This window comes from Miniopterus natalensis, chromosome 3 (genome assembly GCF_054644295.1).
Source record: "Miniopterus natalensis isolate mMinNat1 chromosome 3, mMinNat1.hap1, whole genome shotgun sequence".
Taxonomy (NCBI): Eukaryota; Metazoa; Chordata; class Mammalia; order Chiroptera; family Miniopteridae; genus Miniopterus; species Miniopterus natalensis.
Window position 1 is genome coordinate 2,645,190 of NC_142083.1, and position 19,735 is coordinate 2,664,924.

The 19,735-nt window shown below is 48.5% G+C and overlaps 1 protein-coding gene across 1 annotated transcript in view; it reads right to left on the reverse strand.

Annotated features, from left to right (window-relative positions):
• Window positions 1-4,713: 4,713 nt before the first annotated feature.
• The window catches only part of ITGA1 (integrin subunit alpha 1), a 128,380-nt gene continuing 113,358 nt past the window's right edge, over window positions 4,714-19,735 (reverse strand). Inside the window, exons 22-29 of the mRNA XM_087815266.1 lie at window positions 19,302-19,391; window positions 17,808-17,910; window positions 16,646-16,759; window positions 14,071-14,175; window positions 13,809-13,913; window positions 12,517-12,609; window positions 10,403-10,519; window positions 4,714-8,422 (exon numbers count right to left, since the gene is read on the reverse strand). Of these exons, the coding sequence (XP_087671392.1) occupies window positions 8,378-8,422; window positions 10,403-10,519; window positions 12,517-12,609; window positions 13,809-13,913; window positions 14,071-14,175; window positions 16,646-16,759; window positions 17,808-17,910; window positions 19,302-19,391 (772 nt within the window). The 3' untranslated portion in view covers window positions 4,714-8,377. The remainder of the gene's footprint in view (window positions 8,423-10,402; window positions 10,520-12,516; window positions 12,610-13,808; window positions 13,914-14,070; window positions 14,176-16,645; window positions 16,760-17,807; window positions 17,911-19,301; window positions 19,392-19,735) is intronic.

The following is a 19,735-nucleotide window of genomic DNA, read 5'->3' on the forward strand; positions in this document are numbered from 1 at the left end:
GGCGAGTGGGAAGGCTGCTGGGAGTGAGGAGCTCTGGGAGACCTTTCGTGATGCTGATTATCATTTGAAGGGGACACTGGTCGTCTGTCTTCTTCCAGCTTAGAGCACATATGTTAGTCGATGTCCCAGCTGTAAGCTCCTGTAAAACACAAATGACTTCATTTACACGTACAATCTTCAGTCATGAAGACGTGGCCCATCTCAGAGGGTTGAGCCCTGGCTGGTTCTGCTCAGTGGTTGGAGCGTCGGCTGGAGGACTGAAGGGTCCCGGGTTCAGTTCCTGCCAAGGGCACCTGCCTCGGCTGCAGGCTCGATCCCCGGCCCCAATCGGGCGAGTGCAGGAGGCAGCCAATCGATGTCTCCCTCACATCCATGTCTCTCTCTCTCTCACATCCATGTCTCTCTCTCTCTCACATCCATGTCTCTGTCTCTCTCTCTCTCTCTCTCTCGCGTCCACTCTGTTTGGAAGCAATGGAGAAAATATCCTCGGGTGAGAATTTTTTAAAAAAGGTGGAAAATCAAGGTGCTGCCGACCACACCAATCGGAGTCTCGGCAGAATTACCCACCTTAGGATGGCGGGGTGTGCAAAAGCGGCGGGAGTGAAACAAAGGTTTGACCAGCGTGTGCAAGGGGACAGCAGAGAATGCTTGTTGCAAAGGGGCTGGAAAGGCCCGAGAGAGAAGCCCGAGAGTGAAGGGGAAGGGAAACGGGAGGCCCCGCAGGTGAGGGGGGCGATTCGTCAAGGGCGGTGACAGTCCCGGGCTGGGGGACCTCCAGCGCCGCTCAGTACTGCCGGGCGGCGGCTCTGGGTGGCGCTTCAGGGGGCGTCCCCGGCCTCGCCTTCGGAAGGCCGCGTGGGACGGTGGCGTCTGAGGGAATTTATGTCACACGTATCCTGCTGAGAGATACGACAAAAGCTAAACAGCGGAGCCAAGTGGACGCTGAAGACTGAAGGCCGAGCCCAAAGGCGTCTCAGTGCCGCTTTTATCCATCCAGGCCGGTGCCTGCCCGTCGAGCACCGGCTAGAGCCCGGGCAGAGCCCAAGCTGCCGCCATGGTGAGGCGGCCGGCAGCCTGGCCCTGCCTTCAGTGCCCCGGCCCCCGGGAGGAGCTGGGCCGGCGCCCCTGGAGCGTGTGCGGGTCGGGCCCTACCCGCTGATACAAGGCTCGCGTCTCAGAGGGGCGGCTCCACGCTTCTGCTCTAACCCCCCCAGAGGCTTAACTTCAGGTACTAACGAGCCCTTGAAAATGTGCAGGGCATCCAAGTGAACCCAAGTATAAAGCTAGGGTTTCTGTGTCCTTGGAGGACTTCCAGGGTCCCCTCTCCCGCCGCGAGGTCAGAATCCGCTCAGCCCCGCATCGCACACACCTCAGCTTCCTTCCCGAAGGCCGAGGCCTGGTCATCACGTTGATTTTGTAATTAGAGTAAACAAAGGCTCCAGGACGGATGGGAAGGCCAATGTTGTGTCTGTGTGTAGACTTAACAAATGACACCTCGCGGGCATTTACAGCGCCTCTCGCAGGTCCCCCCGGCACCCGCTGCCTTCTCCGCCCGGCGACCTGCCTCCCAGGGAGCAAGACAGGGCAGGGCACCCGGACGGACGTGTCCTGCTCCGCACCAGCGTCAGGATTTTGCAAATTCCCTCTTCATGACCCGGTCGGCCGCTTCTGTGAAAATACCTCCTGGCTCGCGGGCCAGGCTGTGTGGTTCAAAGACAAAATGTTTGACAGGAGGCACACGTGTTCTTACTACTATCAACTGTTGCTGTATTTTCTGGTAGCTCTTATATGTGAAATAACTTTATTTCTTTAAACTATAGATTGAACAAAGAATAACTTCTTTTTATTTCTTAGTATTTTTTGTTGCACACTGTGGGGTCCTACCTTTTATTCTACGGCAGAGAATTTCATATTAAACCATCTCATTAGGAGAAGGTCTGTAGTAAGATGCATCCTGTGGTTTGGGTCTCAAGTTTGCAAAAGACTAATCACACCGCTGTACTGTGCACAGGAAAAACCACAGACAGACTTAATTCACTTTTTTTTTTCCTTCAGGAGCAGTAAAGTGACAGCCTACTAAGGAACTAAAAAAAAAAGCTGCAGCCTTGAAAGAAATATTAGTCTCGGGTAAAATTCATGACCTAACATCACAGCCACCACGGTCCTCTTTGAGACACTTTTTATTTGGCGTATAGGACAGGATGCTGTTTACCTTGACGTAAAATACTCGGCTGATGCTCAAGATAAGGGCGAACTGTAAAAAAAACCTGGGGCCTGACCTGGGACCAGGCACAGGATGCAGCCCACGCGGGCCTTCACAATGCTCTCGCTCGCTCAGCTCTTTCTAATTTTATCCGTTTAAATCTCTGTTACCTGATAACTGATTTCCTTTAAAAATGGGTTTAAATTAGGTACCTAACGAATTACTGGGGTCAACAAAGGTCGCCCTTCTGTGCTCTCGACCCAAACACGTTCCTCTGCTGAGCTCGTCCAGCAGAAAGTCCCGCGGAAACGGCGCGCCCCTCGGGGGAGCGCGAGGAAGGAGCGTGCACTGGGCTGCTGGCCACGCGGGAAGTTTATTGCCGTGAACACGACGCGGCTTTCAGGGCGGGAGTCGTTACATACAGTGCTTTTCTTTTTCATAAAGTGAATACAAGTCTTTCCACTGCCCGCGAACAGTTTACAACCTCACAGTAGCAACACACAGGGCGGCGAGCTCCCTGCAGGCCAGTTTGCTGCTGAGCCTCGCGGAACGGGGGTCGCACCCCGAATAGACGGGGGCGTCTCGGAAATAAAACACCAAGCGCCGGGACGTCCCGCGGGAAGTGGTCCTGGGTGGGGGCGGTCAGAGCTGCGGCTGCTTCAGATTCCCGTTTTCACCGAGCGCAAAGTGGGTCCGGCTCCAGGAGTGAGCCCTGGCTGATGGGCAGGTGGGAACAGGCCTTTGCTCTTGCTCACTTCATCATTCACCTGCGAGAGCGGCCGTGTTAGGCTGTGGGGGGCACGGGGGCCTAAGGGCGTTTACAGCATTTCAGTAGGAAGGGTGTCCCCGTAACAGACCCAGAGCTTCCTCCCCCCCTTCATTCTTTCTGGCCAGAGGCAGACGCCTGGGGCAGGACAGCAACCGGCCACCGGGTCCCGGGCCCCTGGGGCAAGACCTCAGAGGGCCACAGTTGCATCCCTGTGGGGCTCCCTTCTGCTTGGCGGCTCCGTGGAGGGGAGAAAAAGTAGCTCACCCTTCCCCATCCGATCTCTCTCCACCTCCTAAAACCCAGTGAGGACAGTCAATGTCAACAGGGATTGTTCGAGGGGACATCTGTCTCTTGTCCTGTGTCATTTGGAAGCTTGCCTTTTAAGATGTAGTCCCCAATCTATACGCATTGATCAAACCCAAGTAAAATATTAAGTGACGAGACTCCGTCTGTTGCAGAGGGGCTCTTAAAATTTTCGCCGAATCTTTTTTTCCTAAAGGTGTGACTTAAAATAGGGTAAATTCAAGCATAATTGTAGTCCTGAGTGTCCCTGCTCCCTCATTTATTGCTGTGATTTCCACGGATGTCAGATAATTAAGGGATTTCCAAGTCTCAGCAAAGAGCGGGCCACCACTCAAGGTCCTGGGGGGGCACAGGCTTAGGGGAGCCTTGAGGAGGGACCCGGATCAAAACCACCCCCCTCCCCGCAGAGGAGAGAAGAGGCCACCGGCCACCGCGGCACAGGGCCTGCTGCCCGAGCTCAGGGCATTGAAACAAATTCTCCAGCCTGTGCTGGAGGCAGACGCAAGGGAGCCTCGTGGGAAGTCCTGAACTGATTAGCGACCGGTGAAAGGTTGTGATGTATTTTTAAAAAGGAGAAAAATAAAGCTGATCTCATGCAGGGCGTCTGGCGTCCGACGGGACAGGCAGCCCTGCATATTTTTGGACGGTAAACACCCCGCAAGATGTGCTTGTGCGCGTGTCCGATGTGCGGCCTGATGTGGGCAGGGAGGGAGCTCCGGAGTCAAGCTCGGGCCCCTGCGGGGGCAGAGGGTCCACTCCCCTCAGTTAAGCCCTGGAGTTAAGGCTCCTACTTGGAATTTCTACAGTCAAGGGCGACTTTTAATGTGAGGATGGGAGACGCTGACGGGTCATCAGGTCCCAACGTTGGACGTCGGCTCCCTTTCCGGTTGTCCCCGGGACGGGCACCTGGAGCCCGGTAGGCAGGGCAGGGCTCCCGCGGGTGTGGAAGGGCTTAGGGAGGGCGGCCGGGTCGGGAGGGCTGCCCAGGGGCCCACCTGGAAGCCGTGTTTGCATTAAACCAGCCTGGTGTTTACAGTCCTAATGTTTTAGTTAAAAACAGCTTCGCTGTGAGACGTCCAAGCCCGGCTTCCATTGTTTGCGGTATTATTTCCCCAGTGAGGGTGGGACTGTCGGTGCTGATGGAGCCCCAGGGCAGGGCTGCACCCCCATTACACTGACAGAGCCCCGCTGTGGCCTGTCTCTCAGACACCCACCTCTGTGAGCCCTGCCTCTGTCCCCACTGCATCACAGCACGCCACGCCTTAGAGAGTCACGGGGACCGAGGGCAGAAACCCTGTATCCATGAGCAGTTCCCCGGAGCGCGTCTTCCCAGCAAACAGAGCACGAGTTTCAGACACATTCTGCCCCCCCTCAAAATCTCCCCTGGGGGCAAATCTCCCCGAGCAGTATTCAGAATAAACGAAGGGTGCGTCAGGTATTAATTTTTAAAAGTGGATTTGCCACCAGCCTCTTTATTTGAACAGTAACGTGACCGCCGGGCACACCAGCCGCGCTCTGGGCTTGGCCTTCCCTCGTTCTCTGTGTCGTGGGAAGAGAGGTGGTTCATTCCCACGCAGCTCATCACGTCTCACGAAGACGATCCCGTGGGAAGCACAGCGCAGGGGACGCGGTGGGCGGCCGGCCGTTCACTCTGGGCTGCGGCCCTGGGGGGGGGATGCCGAGGGAGGGGGCCAGGGCTTCTCACAGCCTCCACCACCACCAGCTTTACTCAAGACTATGAAGCCGCCCTGCTGTGGGTGCAAATATTTGTTTTCCAGTGGGGCCTAGACACGTGTTGGTTTTATAAAGGGAAGAGCGGACGCATAGCTATGTGCATTTATAGGTAAAATTATTACAGCCGAGTCGGCATCAGATTTTGTAAAATATATCTCCTTCCACAGCCTCATCTCTAGGACACTTAAAACAGAAAACATTCAAAGATTAAATTGTCCATGAATCTAGTGCTCAGAGAAAATCACTGAACACGCTGGATCGACTGGATCATTGAAGTTCAGGTCGTCAGAGAAGTTAAGAATCTTGACAAAGACCCGCCGTCCGCAGTGCTGCGCCCGGGCCTGCGTTGCGGGAGGAGGTGGGAGTTTCCCGCGGTTGTGCAGCTCCGACCTCCCGTCAGCCTCCACACATTCTGGCTCCAACTGCTCCCGAAAGTTCATAGCATTTTGTTTGTTAGTATCAAGGGAAAGTTATAATTTTAGAAATTAAAATAGAAGAACAGGGAACTACGTAGGGTTATGGCAGCTGGGCTCGGGATCAGTAGGTTAAGCATCGTTTGAAATATAATTATATTATGTGTGTTTGCATACGTATATATGTACAACGTGTTAAATCTATCATCTATTTATCATCATATAATCTGAATAATGCACTGAGGCTAGCTCACACTGGTTCACAGGAGCTGCCGGAGAAATTTCCAGGAATTTTGCAAGCCGGTTAGGGTTATGCTGGGAGCTTGAAAATGGCCATGGGGAGACTGTTCAGAACATGGAAATTGGACAGTTGTGCAAATCAGGGTTTTTCCCCTTTGGAGAGAGAACTGTTAAATAGTTTACCACTATAACACTGTAGGCTTGGTCAGGAAAGGGACTTCATACATACTTCAGTTCACAGGGTAAACAATAATTTAAAAAAACACCAAAGTTCAAAAAAGAAAGTATTTTCCAATTTAATTTAGCCGATAAGTTAATAAATAGGCTTAAGTTTCACCTCCCTTTCTTACTAAACACCTTACAGTAAAGTGATAACGTTTAGTATATTTCTTAGTCATCGCCTGTTTTAGAATGTTTGTACAAAGATAATTTGGGAGATCTGCTGCCTTATTTTTAGTCGCAGACCTGGACTCTCAAGGTAAATGTTAACGAGAATGAAAACTCTGTGCCGGGTGGATGAACCCGACTTTTCTCTTTGGTGTAGCTTTTCTGTGCTTATTTTTTGTAAACTCTGTCGTTTGGTGTTACTGAGGTATTCTGTATTACATTGTGTGTGTGCATGTATATTTATATACACAAACGTGAACACACAGACACACACATAAACCTCAACAAATTATCATATTAGGGAAATGGGGTATCAGCGTAATTAATTATTCTACTTAAAAACCAGAAATGACATGGGTTAAAAATTGTGCCAGGCTTATAAGTAGCTATGTGATCTGGCCCAACAGTCCTTCCTCTCTTTTCTAAGACATTCACGACACCACGCTTTCCATCCCCCTTCGTGTTTACAGCGAGGTTGGTGTAAGTGTGCGCACTCCTGGTCGGGGACCACTCCCCTGGAGTCACGGGCGCCGAGTGTGAACTTCACGTCACCTGTCGATTTATTTCGAGGATACAGAGGCCGGAGCAGAGCTGCCGAGCAGGCTGTGCACTGGGACTGGGTGACGCGGTGACTCCAAATACGAGGCCTGAGTCTCGTTGGGCAAAGAAAGTTGTGTTGGGCGGAAAGAATGGTTTCTGAGCCTGGAGGCAGACCGTGGGAATGAAGGCGATTCCAGAGCGGCCAGCTCTGCCCGGCCACGGGCGGCCGAGGGGACCGGCTCCCGGGAAAGCTCTCCCCTTCCTTCTGGCTGCCGAGGACGGCCGCTCCCGGGCGCCTGGCTTCGGCCATCAGGACCTTGGAGTCCGTGTGGAGAGCCAGTGGGCGGGCCGACCGAGCCCTCAGCTAATTCCTTGGAAATCAGTTTTAAAAAATGAAACCCAGGGCATTCCGGGTCTCCATGGATTGGCTGCTTTTTGGGAAAAGCAGAGCCCAGGGCTTTCCGGGTGGGCACAGGAGCCGGTCTTGCGACGCAGTCGGATGGAGAGGAGCCGCTCAGGGAGCATCGGCAGCTTTCACAGCAGCCGTTCCGGGGCGGCCACCACGCGTTCATCGTCACCTCCCTGCGAGGCCGCAGCCTGGGAGCCGGAGCCCCAGCCGAGCGCGACTCGGGCCGCTCACTGCGGGAACGGGGCTGGCGGCGGCTTCCCCGGGCGGGGGCTGCAGACACGCGCGCCCTCCGGACACTGCAGGGGTCTGTCCCAGTGCCGAGGTGCCACCGCAGGACGCGGAGCCGGAAGAACGGGTGCTTGCAAGTTAAATACCTTCACAAATTAAAAATAAACATACGCTCACAGCTTGAGGCTTGGCACGAACACGTACCGAGGAGCCGGGGGGACTCCTGCTGTCTCGGCTCCGTCCCGGGACCTCCGGCACTCCGCTGCCCAGCGAGGACAGCCGGCCTTTCGGGGGCGTTTGTTTGCGCTGCGACGTCCCCTTCAGAACCCACCTCAGCGAGTCCCACAGGCGGCCTGGCTTTTCATATCCAGTCGCTGTCGGCGCAGGAAGCTGCTCTCTGTGTCTTTTTCAGTATAAAAGCATCGTGAGCTTTCAAGCTCGCTATCAAAATTAAGCATGTTTTGTAAAAGCTTAAAGTAGTCCATTCAGTGCACTTGCTTTCGATAAGTCCGTCTTGATTTTCCATCACAGATAGGATTTCAGCTCGATTGCACTATTTTCCAAACGCTTTGGAAAGAAAACCAAGTACTGCGTCCAAGGCAAAGCTACTTAATGTGTTATTCTGTGATTTAATCCTATTTGGGTCCATATATATATACTCCAACCGGGAAATTTTTCTCATTTGAATTGGGGAAAGTGAGCTTTTTCAGGTAATTTCTTTCTTAGCATTTACAAATGTCGATGTTCATGCTGAATGTGTATTGATCAGAATCAATAGAAAAAGCTTGATTGTTCTGAACGTAAATGTCTCAATGATCATAAAAATCTTTCCATGCGTTCCTTACATACTTGAACGGTGATTTAATAGACAAACATTTGTACAGGTTGCTCTTCACCTTCAAAACACTGTAATTCTGCTTACTCAGCAAAAATGAGTAATTATTTAAAAATATTTTTTCATCATTTTATAAAATATATATGGCATTGTTTTTGGATCTTGCTTGATCTCTCATTTTCCAAGAGATTAACCCTGATGGATTATATAAATTTATGTGACTGTCTTTAATTATAGTTAAAAATTTCTTGTCACATATTTGAGGCAAACCTGAGGACAGATCATTGAATAATTATTTTTTCTCCTGCAAAATATTTCATTTCTCCATTTTCTTTTTTAGTGGTCTTTTGAAGAATCCAATCTGTTGAGAAAATACCAAACATAACACAATTAGTTACTTGAATTTAAGTAATAAACACTAATCTCCTTGAATAGAGATTAATTTAATAATATGCTAACGATTCTGGGCATACAAATAATGAACATAACTGAGAGGTGTGTTTTTCCCGTTGACCTATTAAGAAATATTGAATGTCAAGAAATGGCATTTATCAAATTGCTATTTCATTTTAACCTTTCCACTGGCTAAATAGATCATCTCCTAATAAAAACTAGTGCATACAGTCAACTAGCTGAAAGGGTTCTGGGAGAATATTTTGGGACACATACAAACCGCAGTTAGCTGACACCGTCTCTCCTTTGCCAACATCTTTTTTCCAGGGATGTGGCAGAGGAATTTCCTCCTAAAACTACAGGCAAGGGCAGTGCCCGGCACAGACCACCCTGAAGGCGATCAGGAGGACACGCTTTGTCTGTTAGAGGCGTGGAAACCGAGGGCCCGCGGTCTGGTGTCAAGTGTACCCGGACGCCACTAAGCCGGGCCTCGGCCACCACCGTGTGGCACGGCCAGGAATTACAGACGAGCCGGAGGCTTGAGACGGGACAGTTCCGTCTCCCAGACTTTGCTGGACTAAAGCTGTGGACTCTGTGCTGAGCTACATCTTTCTCGTGGCTCTGTTCCTGTTCTCCTCCGGGAGTCACCCCCCCCCCGAAAAACCGCAGGAAGGTGCCCATCGTTAGAGTCAGAAACGATCGGAACTGTGGGCAATCTGATGGGAGGGAAATGTGTTACTTAAGCTGGTTGATTAAAAGAGAATTCTGTTGCTCGGCTGTGAATACGCTTCATAGGGCATATGACTGTCTAACCACTAAGCTCTACACCTGAACCAGCACAAAATAATACTGGGGGTGGGAAGTGAGTATGTATCCGCAACCTGTATTTTTATTTATTTATTATTTGTTATGGTTTTTTTTTAAAAAATGTATCTTTATTGATTTCAGAGAGAGGAAGGGAGAGGGATAGAGAGACAGAAACATCAATGATGAGAGTCATTGATCGGCTGCACGCCCCCAACCAGGGATTGAGCCAGCAACCCAGGCACGTGCCCTGACCAGGAATCGAACCCCGATCGCCTGGATCCTAGGTCGACGCTCAACCGCTGAGCCACGCCCGGCTGGGCGACAATCCGTATTTTTAATATAGTTTAGCTATTTAACTAAATAATTGCTACACTATAGGGTAAATGCCAATTTGGTGTTTAATTGGAAACGAATTAAATTCAACTTTCTATGGGATTTTATTCTCTATTAAATTTATCTTAAAAGCTATCATCTCAGCTCTGCTTATTTAAAAATGATACCGTTAAGAGTCCCATAAAACCTGCATACCTCTGTGTGAGCCACAGATCTGGGTAAGTATAGGGATTTACCCGACAGAAGGCAGATGTTACCCAGTTGTACAAGAGGATTTGAAATAGGAGCCGGTGTACCTGTCAGGTTTCCCTCCCATCAACTAATTAATAAAATTCTCATCTCCCACCCGGGCACAAAACCATTGCACAGAACGTGGTGTATTTGTTTATACGTTACACACGTATCTGACTTTCAAGACACACAGAGCTAGGTGATTAGAATAAGGCTCAGCTCAACCATGATCCTGTTGCTTCTATATTTTCAGACACAGGAACCCATCCTTTCCTTTCTCTATAGGGGAGAGTTGACCTTCCCCGCTGCCTACAGAAGAAATGTGCCCTCGCTTTAAATTGTCCAGCGTTCCTGACATAATGTAAATGTTCCTTCTCACCCCAACCTCCAGAGGGATCCCCCACGATTTCTAGATCTGTTTGTTTTTTTCTTTTACAAAAACGGGATCAAGCCGTGCCCAGGGTTTGAGATACCCAGTTTTCCTTTCATCAATCCGTCTCTATTTCAGCGTTTCCGCTGCATGCGGTTCGTTGGCCCCCGCTGCCGACGCGGGAGGGGGAGAGGGACCCGCGCTCACCTTCCACAGGGCCAGGATGAGCAGCAGCAGCAGCAGCAGGCCCGCGAACGCGCTCAGCAGGATCACCCACAGCGGCACCCTGCCCGGCAGCCCGTCTTTGGAGACCTGGATCGCGAGCTGGAGATGAGTCAACAGGCTGTTAGCACCGAGGACGCGTAGGGGCCCCGGGCTGCATCCGTGCGGGCCGAGCACTGAACCTCGGGCCGCGCACGGGGGAAGGCGCGGGGTTCACGTTTAGAGATGCCCCTCATGTATTCCAGATCCGCGACCGTGTCAAATTCAGCTCGGGGGGAACCGGAACGTGTCCTAACGATCGCATAGGTTTAGCCGGAATCTCCCCGCAGGTTTGTGACATAAAAACCCGAGCAGGTCTTCTTTCGATAACTGTAATTCTAATGCGCTTTCTCTATTTAGTTTTTACAAACTGGGGCATAATTTTCATACATGAAAATGCACACATCTCAAGTGTACATATAAATAAATTTTTGCAAATACATTCAGCCCGACGTGCTTTTTATCATATCGCATTGTCCCCTCCAGCTGACTTAGACTCTCTGACTTAGGTCTTAAACTGAAGCCAAACTTGGAGGTGGGCAGCTGCTAGTATCCCAGCTACTCAGGCTCTCGGTGTGGTCCCCAACCTCAAGGACGCTTGTCCGCTCTGTGTCCCATACCCCAGGTGCCTGAGAAAAAAATAACTGAGGGTAGATGTCGATGACCTATAATAGCTCGAGCTTCTGAATTTGCCTTTGACAGGGATCATCTCAAGTCCTTCACCGAGAGGGAAGGTGAAGGGTCCAAAAGGAAACCAACAGGGAGATATCTGCACAGACTGCTGACCGGACGCTCTGGGTAGGTCACCGCCGGGCCTCAGGACACAGAGCGGCAGGAGTGCAGGCCTGTCGGGACAGTCGTGGACCACCACTCAGAGAATTCCCTGACTTACGGAACCGAGGTCTGGATGGACCTGTGGCTTCTCTAAGGTCACACAACTACAAACGATCATTTTGAGTTATTTTAACAATTCGGGTATATCTCCCTTTAGGATAAAATGTAGAATTAATAGGTCTATGGGGAATGTTAAGTGAACATTTGGGGAAACTAAAGCTAATTATAGAAATTTTAACAAGACACATTTAGAAATCAAATGTACTCTTTTCCAATATAATGTATACTCATATATTTTTTAGTTCTTACTGGCGAAAGTTTGGCTGCCCTCTGTGTGGAACAAGTTTGCGTTTGTCAGGCTAAGTGCTGTTTATAAAATAGGTAAATATTATATACATATATCCTATGTATTATATGCATATATTCTCTGTATTATACACATATGTTCTACATATTATATACATATATTCTTTGAGAGTGAATATTTATGAGGTCATTGACATTTTAATTATTTAAACAAAGTAATAATATGAAATAAGAAGTTTTAAAACAACATGTGAATGTTAGGTAGATTCCAAATGGAATTTTCTGACATAAGATCCACATGGAACATTCTAAACTTGTCCATGAAATGAGGGGAATTATGCTGACGTACCCGCATCTATGACAAATGCTTCCACTTCATGTTATAACAAGTCCCAAACCGCTTTGTTTATACCAAGGACTTAGCGTGAGTTTGTATTAAGGGCTAAAACTTCATTTTTGTTTCAAATTTCCCAGTGACTCCATGAAGGAAACTTTTGAAAATTTACATGTATCTCTGTGGAGTATAAAGACACTTTCTGTAAGGAAACTGCTTTTCAAATCTGCTCTTCAGGTGTCAGCTGCATTTTACCATCTCGGCTCCTAAGGTGGGAATTACGAATTCGTTATTTGTCGTCAAGGTGAAAGTAAACACAGCCGCTTACTGGGACCCTGAGAGGCTGTGAGGCCAGACGTGGCTCGTTAATGGCAAATGTCACGGTTTCCCGTTTCTTACAGAGAAGAAAGAGTGAGACTGAAGTCACCCTGAGGCCGATCGCGTATAATCTGAAGCAAGAGTGTCCCTCGCTTTCGGGGAGCAGGACCAGCACTGCTTAGGGGCTCTGGGCAATCATCGAGCATCGTGCCACCAGATTCAGAGAGAGACGGACAATGTCTCCGGCCTGCGTCCGAGCCGCGCTCACCTGTCGTCTTTGGTTGCTGGGACTCAGCACCAGGGACGCGTTCTCGCTCCGGAGTTCCGCCATCACCGTCAGGTTTAAGCTGGAAAAACGCGTCTGAAAAGCAGACAGGACTCAGCTTCAACACATTATGCTAATGGCAGCGAGAGCTGGTCATGTTCGCGTAGTAGAGTTTTTTGTGGGCAACGTTCTGTAAGCTTGATTTTATTTCCAAATAACAAATTTTTAAGTGAAATTTATGGGGATGACATTAGTTAAGAAGATTACATAGGTTTCAGGTGTCCATTTCTAGAAACATCATCTGTGTATCCCGTTGGGTGCCCATCACCCAAAGTCAAATCTTCTCCTATCACCATATATCTGACCCCCTTAGGCACTGCCTCCCCCTTTTCTGAGAGAGTAAAACCACTGGTTCGGTAACATCCAAATGGAACTGGTGGTATCAAGAGATGACTGCGTCCCCGCCCTGCCTCCCTGCACGCAGATTCTCCCTTGGAGCCTTGTTAGCGAATGGGAAATTTTTCTAAATAATTTCCATTCAGGTTTATCCTTAGGAAAAACAAACCCCAAGCCCTGCCCACCTTCTGTGTAGCTCGGTACAAAGTAGCTACACTCCTCCGATAACGAGGTGAATATAGGAGTTTGTTTAGGATTAAACATGAAATTGCCAATATTCGACAATCTGTGACTCACAAAAATAGCAACGGAATAGGAACAAATCTAAAAATGGAAATTTCATATAATTAAGTCCTTCTAAGAGAGAAAGAAATACTACAAAAAAATACAATGGGTTAAGTTCTAAACTAGTTTGTTATCAGCTGGATTTGACTTTATTAGGTGTTAAAAATGCCCCCCTATACGTATACATAGGACATATAAATGTGTTATCTATTTATATGGACACAGCTATAGAGAGTCTGACCTAATACAATGAGCTCGTAATCTGGGTTAGCTCTGCTCTTTGTTAATGGTGCCAAGGATTGTCTCTCTAGGGTTCTTGGTCCGTAAACTGAGCTCGAAAGTATTAAGAAAAGCGCACACTTTGGTATCATACAGGCACTTATCTTGTGCGACACAGAGGCCGGCGGGAAGAACGCGTATGCCTGGGAGGGACTCTGAGGACAGTAACAGGGAAGGGAAATGAGACCGAAGGGCTGGCTGAGCAGTGCTGGGCCTGGACCACCTTTGTTTAGACTCCCAGTCGCGTCTGTCCGCGGCAGCCCCGCTCGCACGCTCTCAGTAACCCACGGGCGTTTGCTGACACCACAGTGTCACGGAACGGCGCGGCCACTCACTTTTACGAACGTCGGCTTCCACAGGATGAGCGACAGGTTGACCCGGCTCGCGTCGGCAGGGAGCAGGCTGCAGGTGATGGTGGCAGGCCGACAGGTGCCGCAGTCCTGTTGGAAGGCCACGGGCGTGTCAGGCATTCGCCCGCGTTCGATAGGCGACAGGGCGGGGAGCCAGCCCGGGGCGGTTGCCTTAGGTCCGCATCGGACTTACTCCCTGGGACAGCGCGGGGCAAGGTCAGCGCAGGCCTCGGCTTTCTGAATTTACCTGAATTGTGCCTCGTTTCAGATCTTCAGACTTGAGTACAATCGTTTTCTTCCCAGAGTTGATGCCAAGAGGATCCTGGAGGCTGGTGGGTCCGCAGTTTGCGTTCTAAGAAATGAAAGCGTTTCTTTAGCCAGAGAAAGCCCCATGTCGGAGGGAAGAGCGATCTGGTGCAAGGCCACGAAGGGAGACTCGGCGAATGACAGCCACGGACTTACAGAAAGATCCCGCTGCCCAAGTGTGCGGCGCGGGAGAAGCGGTTTCGCTCCTGCCACGTGCCCCACCCCCAGGCAATGCTCTGGAGCTGTGACAGGCGGTGGTGAGGCTGCTGTGGACAAGGAAGGCCGCTGGCAGAACTTACCGCTGCACAAGTCGGCGGTTTCCCACCCCTGCGCGGGGCAGGTGCATGGCGCGCCGCGAGCGTGTTTAAAACACGCGGCACCTGACCCTTTAGTGGGGGGCACCGACCTCCTTCCCCTCAGATTGTCAATAAAAAACGACAACGTGGGACATTCACACCATGGAATACTACGCAGCTGTGAAGAAGAAGAATCTCGTACCCTTTGGGACAGCATGGATAGACCTGGAGAATATTATGCTAAGTGAAATAAGCCAGGCAGTGAAAGACAAATATCACATGATCTCACTTATACGTGGAATCTAAAGAACTTAATAAACTGATGAGCAGGAAAAAAAAAAAAATGACAACGGCCAACACAATAGCCAATGGTGTGAGTGAATCAAAATTCCCCTGACGGGCAAAAAATACATTTTCGGTGTGCTGCAGAATTTTAGTAATTAGTTTAAGTGCCATGAGATGAAAAAGGTTGCAAGTCGCTGACATAGAGATACACTTATTTTAAGGGTATTTATTTTGTAAATTGCCACAATACAGAGAGAGAGAAAAAAATTGAAACTTTATTGACAATGAAAGTGAGCATTTGTTATTCAATACGATGGCTCAGATGATGGTTCATGAAACAAAAAAAGAGATTTTCATCTGGATGTGACCGTTTTTCCAGTAACATTCCTGGAGTCTGTCTACACCAGGGCGAGACCCGTGGTCCACGCAGGAGACGGAAGGAAGTGGCCCTGCAGGTGCTAAAACGCCGCGTTTATCGAGCAGCGGTTCTTAGGTTGTGGCCTAGGTTCCATCTAATGAACCCTTTGCTCGCCCAGGACTCTCCACACCCTCGAGACAGAGAAATCAGGACAGAGAAGGATCCTAAGTAGGAGGAAAAGCGCGACTCTGTTCTTTGTAGATTCTCACAAGCCTGGTGTTTTGGATTAGAGGGAAGCGCCAGAGGTTTATCTTTTCTTTGCCTTTAGAAAAACCATTAGGTATCATAAGCCAACTACCACTGTTGCTATTTCTTGATTTCTGAGAATATTTTAAATTAAAAAACAACACAACAACTCTGAAAAGAAGACTTGTGACTTTCTGTTTTAGAGACTGAACCGTACCCATGAGCTACCATGCAGACCACTCGGGGCTGTAGGGACTGAGCACCTAAGGGTGCTTAGGGGACTAAGGTGTGATATCGCTGTTGCTGTGAGTGTTGTGCTGTTTTGTGGGCAGCCCCGTACGCTGAGGAGCAGTTAACACGTCTCTCTCTAGAGCCGTCTGAGCACCTCCAACGAATTAAATTAGATTGAATAGTGACCCGAAAAGACATGCCCGAGTCCCAACACCTGGAGCCCGTGAACGTGACCTATTTGGAAACAGGTTCATTGCTGATGGAGTTCAGGGTCTCCAGGTGAGACCATTTTGGATCTAGGGTGGGCCCTACATCCCCTGGTGAGGGTGCTCGTAAGGAGACAAACGGGAAGGTGCAGGGGCTGGGGTTAGGCTGCCCAGGTCAGGGGCGCCGGGTTGGCAGCAGCCAGAGCCTAGGAGGGCGTCACGGAGGGACCCCCCCGCCAAGCCCCCAGAGGGAACCAGCGTCGGGGGCAGCTTGGTTTTAGACTTCAGGCCCCCAGAACTGTGAGCGAGTATGTGTCTGTTGCCTGTAGCCACCCGGTTTGGGGCGATTTCTTACCAGGCAGCTGCAGGGAACTGATACACCTACTAAGTGAGGAGTGGAGGTTATTATTATTTAAAATATTTCTAAATGTCTCTCATGTGGCTTTGGTAAAGCTCTTTATCACAGTGGCTCACAAAACAGAATGTTTTCAATACAAACTGACGTGGTGGGACCTGGAGAGTATTGTGCTGAGTGAAATAAGCCAGTCACAGGATCTCACTTATATATGGAATCTAATGAACAAAATAAACTGATGAACAAAATAGATCCAGAGACACAGAAGCAGGGAACAGATGGAGGGATCTCAGAGGGAAGGCGGGAGGGGGTGGGAAGATTAACCAAAGAACTTCTATGTTTATATGCATAACCCAGGGACACAGAGAGCAGGGTGGTGAAGGCCTGGGCAGGGGCGGGAGTGGGGTGGAGGGGTCAATGGGGGAAAAGGAGACGCCTGTTATACTTTCACCAATAAAGATAAATTAAAAATCAACAAACAAACAAACACACACTGAAAAGATAACAACAGTGGCACAATTCGCGGCACCGGGACTTACGTCGGAAGACGACCACCCGCTTGGGTACAGCACAGGGAAACCGTCGGATGTCAGGTTGGGGAAGGAAATGGACAGCTTAAGTTCTGGCATCGGAAAGTGTCCACTCTTACTAATCTACAGGGGAGAAAAAGAAATGTAATCCCTCCTTCCACCTTCAGCAGGGTCCCTCTGTCTCACGCGGGACGTCAGCGCTCCGCTGATGATGCGGTTGGGCGATATTTTGAATCCCCAAAATGCATGCAGATGGTTTATGACACTGTACAGAGAACTGGCATCATAATTAGGACAAGTAAAGACAGGGATGGTCAGCAATCAGTGCACCAGGCACACCCACGGACTGTTCCTTCATCCCTCCACTCCCCAAATAGGACCAGGACTTAAGAAAAAACAGAATTATTATTTTTTTTTCTTTGTCAGTTTACCATGCTATGAACGATTCCAAAAGAAAGCTGTTGTAATGAAAAACACTACTGAAGAGGTGGTAGTGAGAACGTAAGTTACAGGAGATAACTTCATATAAACCGTGGCAGCGAGCACCCCGAGACACACGTCTATTTGTTGGGTAAAGGAAAATATCACCAGGGCGATTTTAAATAGCCACTTTCTGAAAGTTGGAATTATATTTTTTAAATTGCTTTACTCAGTCATACTAAAAAAATAATGTAAATATTATAGGTAGCATTTATTTGGTTTCAGAGTTTTTTTTTTTTCTAGGAAATCATTCTAATTAATTGTGTTTTATTATCAGGAATTAGAGAGTTCAGTCTCTAAAACTGCTCCAAATATAATGATCAATCTGAGTAAGGTTATTATTATTATTTTTTAAAAATATATCTTTATTGATTTGAGAGGAAAGGAGAGGGAGAGAGAGAGCTAGAAACATCAATGATGAGAGAGTCATTGATCGAGCCCGCAACCCGGGCATGTGCCCTGACCGGGAATCGAACCCCGATCGCCTGGATCCTAGGTCGATGCTCAACCCCTGAGCCACGCCCGGCTGGGCTGAATAAGGTTATTTTAAAATAGTGACATTATAAGTAAAAATATGCTGATATATAGAATCTGCTGAATCAACCTGTTTCCACATGTTCGCTAATACTCCTGTTAAATTTATAAATTTACAAATAACTCCTCGCAGTACTAATTTAAGGTAATTTCTTACCAAGTAGAAGATATTAATTTCACTTCCAATGTCTTCGGTGGAGTTAATGACTTCGGGGACCGTCTCGTTGGCCGTGATGGAAACGTGGTACTCGCTGGCAGAGCTTGGAAGGGCCGAAGGAAAGACAAATGAAACACCATGAGGTTTAGCTTCGCTTTGGACTCACACTTTCTCTCTCTTCAGACCAGGTAACCCCCCAAAAACAGTTACAGAGGTTTCAAGTCAGAGGCAAATCCTTTTACCCCGAAGCCTAAAATTAAATCTTTGAGGAGGCTGAGGAAGGTTACACATAATTTAGTTCAACAGTCACTGATATTTCAATGGCTTTAAAATGCTAAATGCCATAGAGCTTCTCAAATGAAAACCACATCGTTAGCAAGTGAAAGGTTTCCGTGAATTCACTAATATCACCTACATTTAGTGAACAGCCAGATTAAAACTTAGCATTTTTAGTAATGCTGAATTTTAAATAGATTTAAAAAAATTATTACCTTTTCACTGTTTAAAGTTCTACATTTACTGCTAAACTTAAACATTCAATCTTTTCCACACAACTTCTTCATGGTCTCTGGATGAACTCAGTAAAATAAAATAGAATACAGACAACTAAGAAATATTTATAAGTATTTGCCAAAATTTGATTTTAAATAAATGAAAAATTCTTGGGAAAAGGGTCAGTGCCCCAAGAGAAGTTGATATAGCAAAATAGGAAATAGCTAATAAAGTTTAAAGGCTAAGAAATATAAGCAAAATCTACACGTATACCCTAGAATCCTCTCATTTTTTGTGGTCTGTTACCACTAAAAGGAAAATGCCATAGAAAATAAATGACTAAAGTGATAAGAAATTTAAACTAAACTTGACATAATTATTTTTTTAAAAAAAAGAATAGCTCATTGGTTTCTAGAGGGAGAGACAGGGAGAAGAGAGGGCGGCCTCTGTGAGAGTGTGACACCGATCGGGCGGCTGCCTCCTGCACGCTCCCTGGTGGGGATCAAGCCCCAACCCGGGCATGTGCCCCAACCGGGAATCGAACCAGGACGATGCCAACCGGCGGAGCCACATGGCCAGGGCTACACTGATTCTCACACTTTTTGCATTGCACAGCTAAACAAATATGTACAAGGAATGCAAAAAGTATACAGACGACAGCCAAGAACATGCCGGCGACCTCTGGGAACACTGCCTTTTGGGAAGGGCTCTGGGTCTTCGCTTGCACTTGGATCTGAGACTGGACTCTGGTGCATCTCTGATCACCGGCCCCGCATGTTTTAGATGATTTAATATGCTGGCTCTCAGGCTTCAGAGTGCGTGAGAACTACCTGGGGGGTTCTGGGCCCCACCCTCAGAGTTTCTGAGTCCGTAGTCTGCGGTGGGGCCTGAGAATTTGCCTCTCTAAGTCACTGAGGAGCTCTGATGCCCTCGGCCAGGGACCGGCGACCACACTCCCGACCCCCCGGTCAGCAGGAACACATAAAGGCAGTGTGCTCCTACCTGGAGAACTGGACTCCGGCTTCGTATTTCACGGGGATGGAAATGCCGACCTCATTGTCGGAAAGGGTTTCCAGAGGTTCCTCACTGTCGCTGGAAAATGCAGAGCAGAGTCAGGCAAATCAGCCAACGCCAGGCTACTGAGAGGTGCTTCCGAGCATTGGGGAGGGAAGCTTAAGTTGGTAATGAAATAAAAGCACAAAGGAGTTCAATTCTTGTTTTTTCAATGGGGTGAGGAGGGAGGTCAGAGATGGGCCTGGTTAAATGCTCTTATGCTGAGAAGACAGTTAAGCCACCGTTTCCATTTCCTTATAACCTCTTGCTGCTTTAGTCTATGTGTCCTGTGCTACCTTTCAGAAGCTTTGACTGATCTGGATAAAATTTGCTGACCTACTGAAAGATATCATAAAACTAAATCTGCCTAATGATTCAGTCGA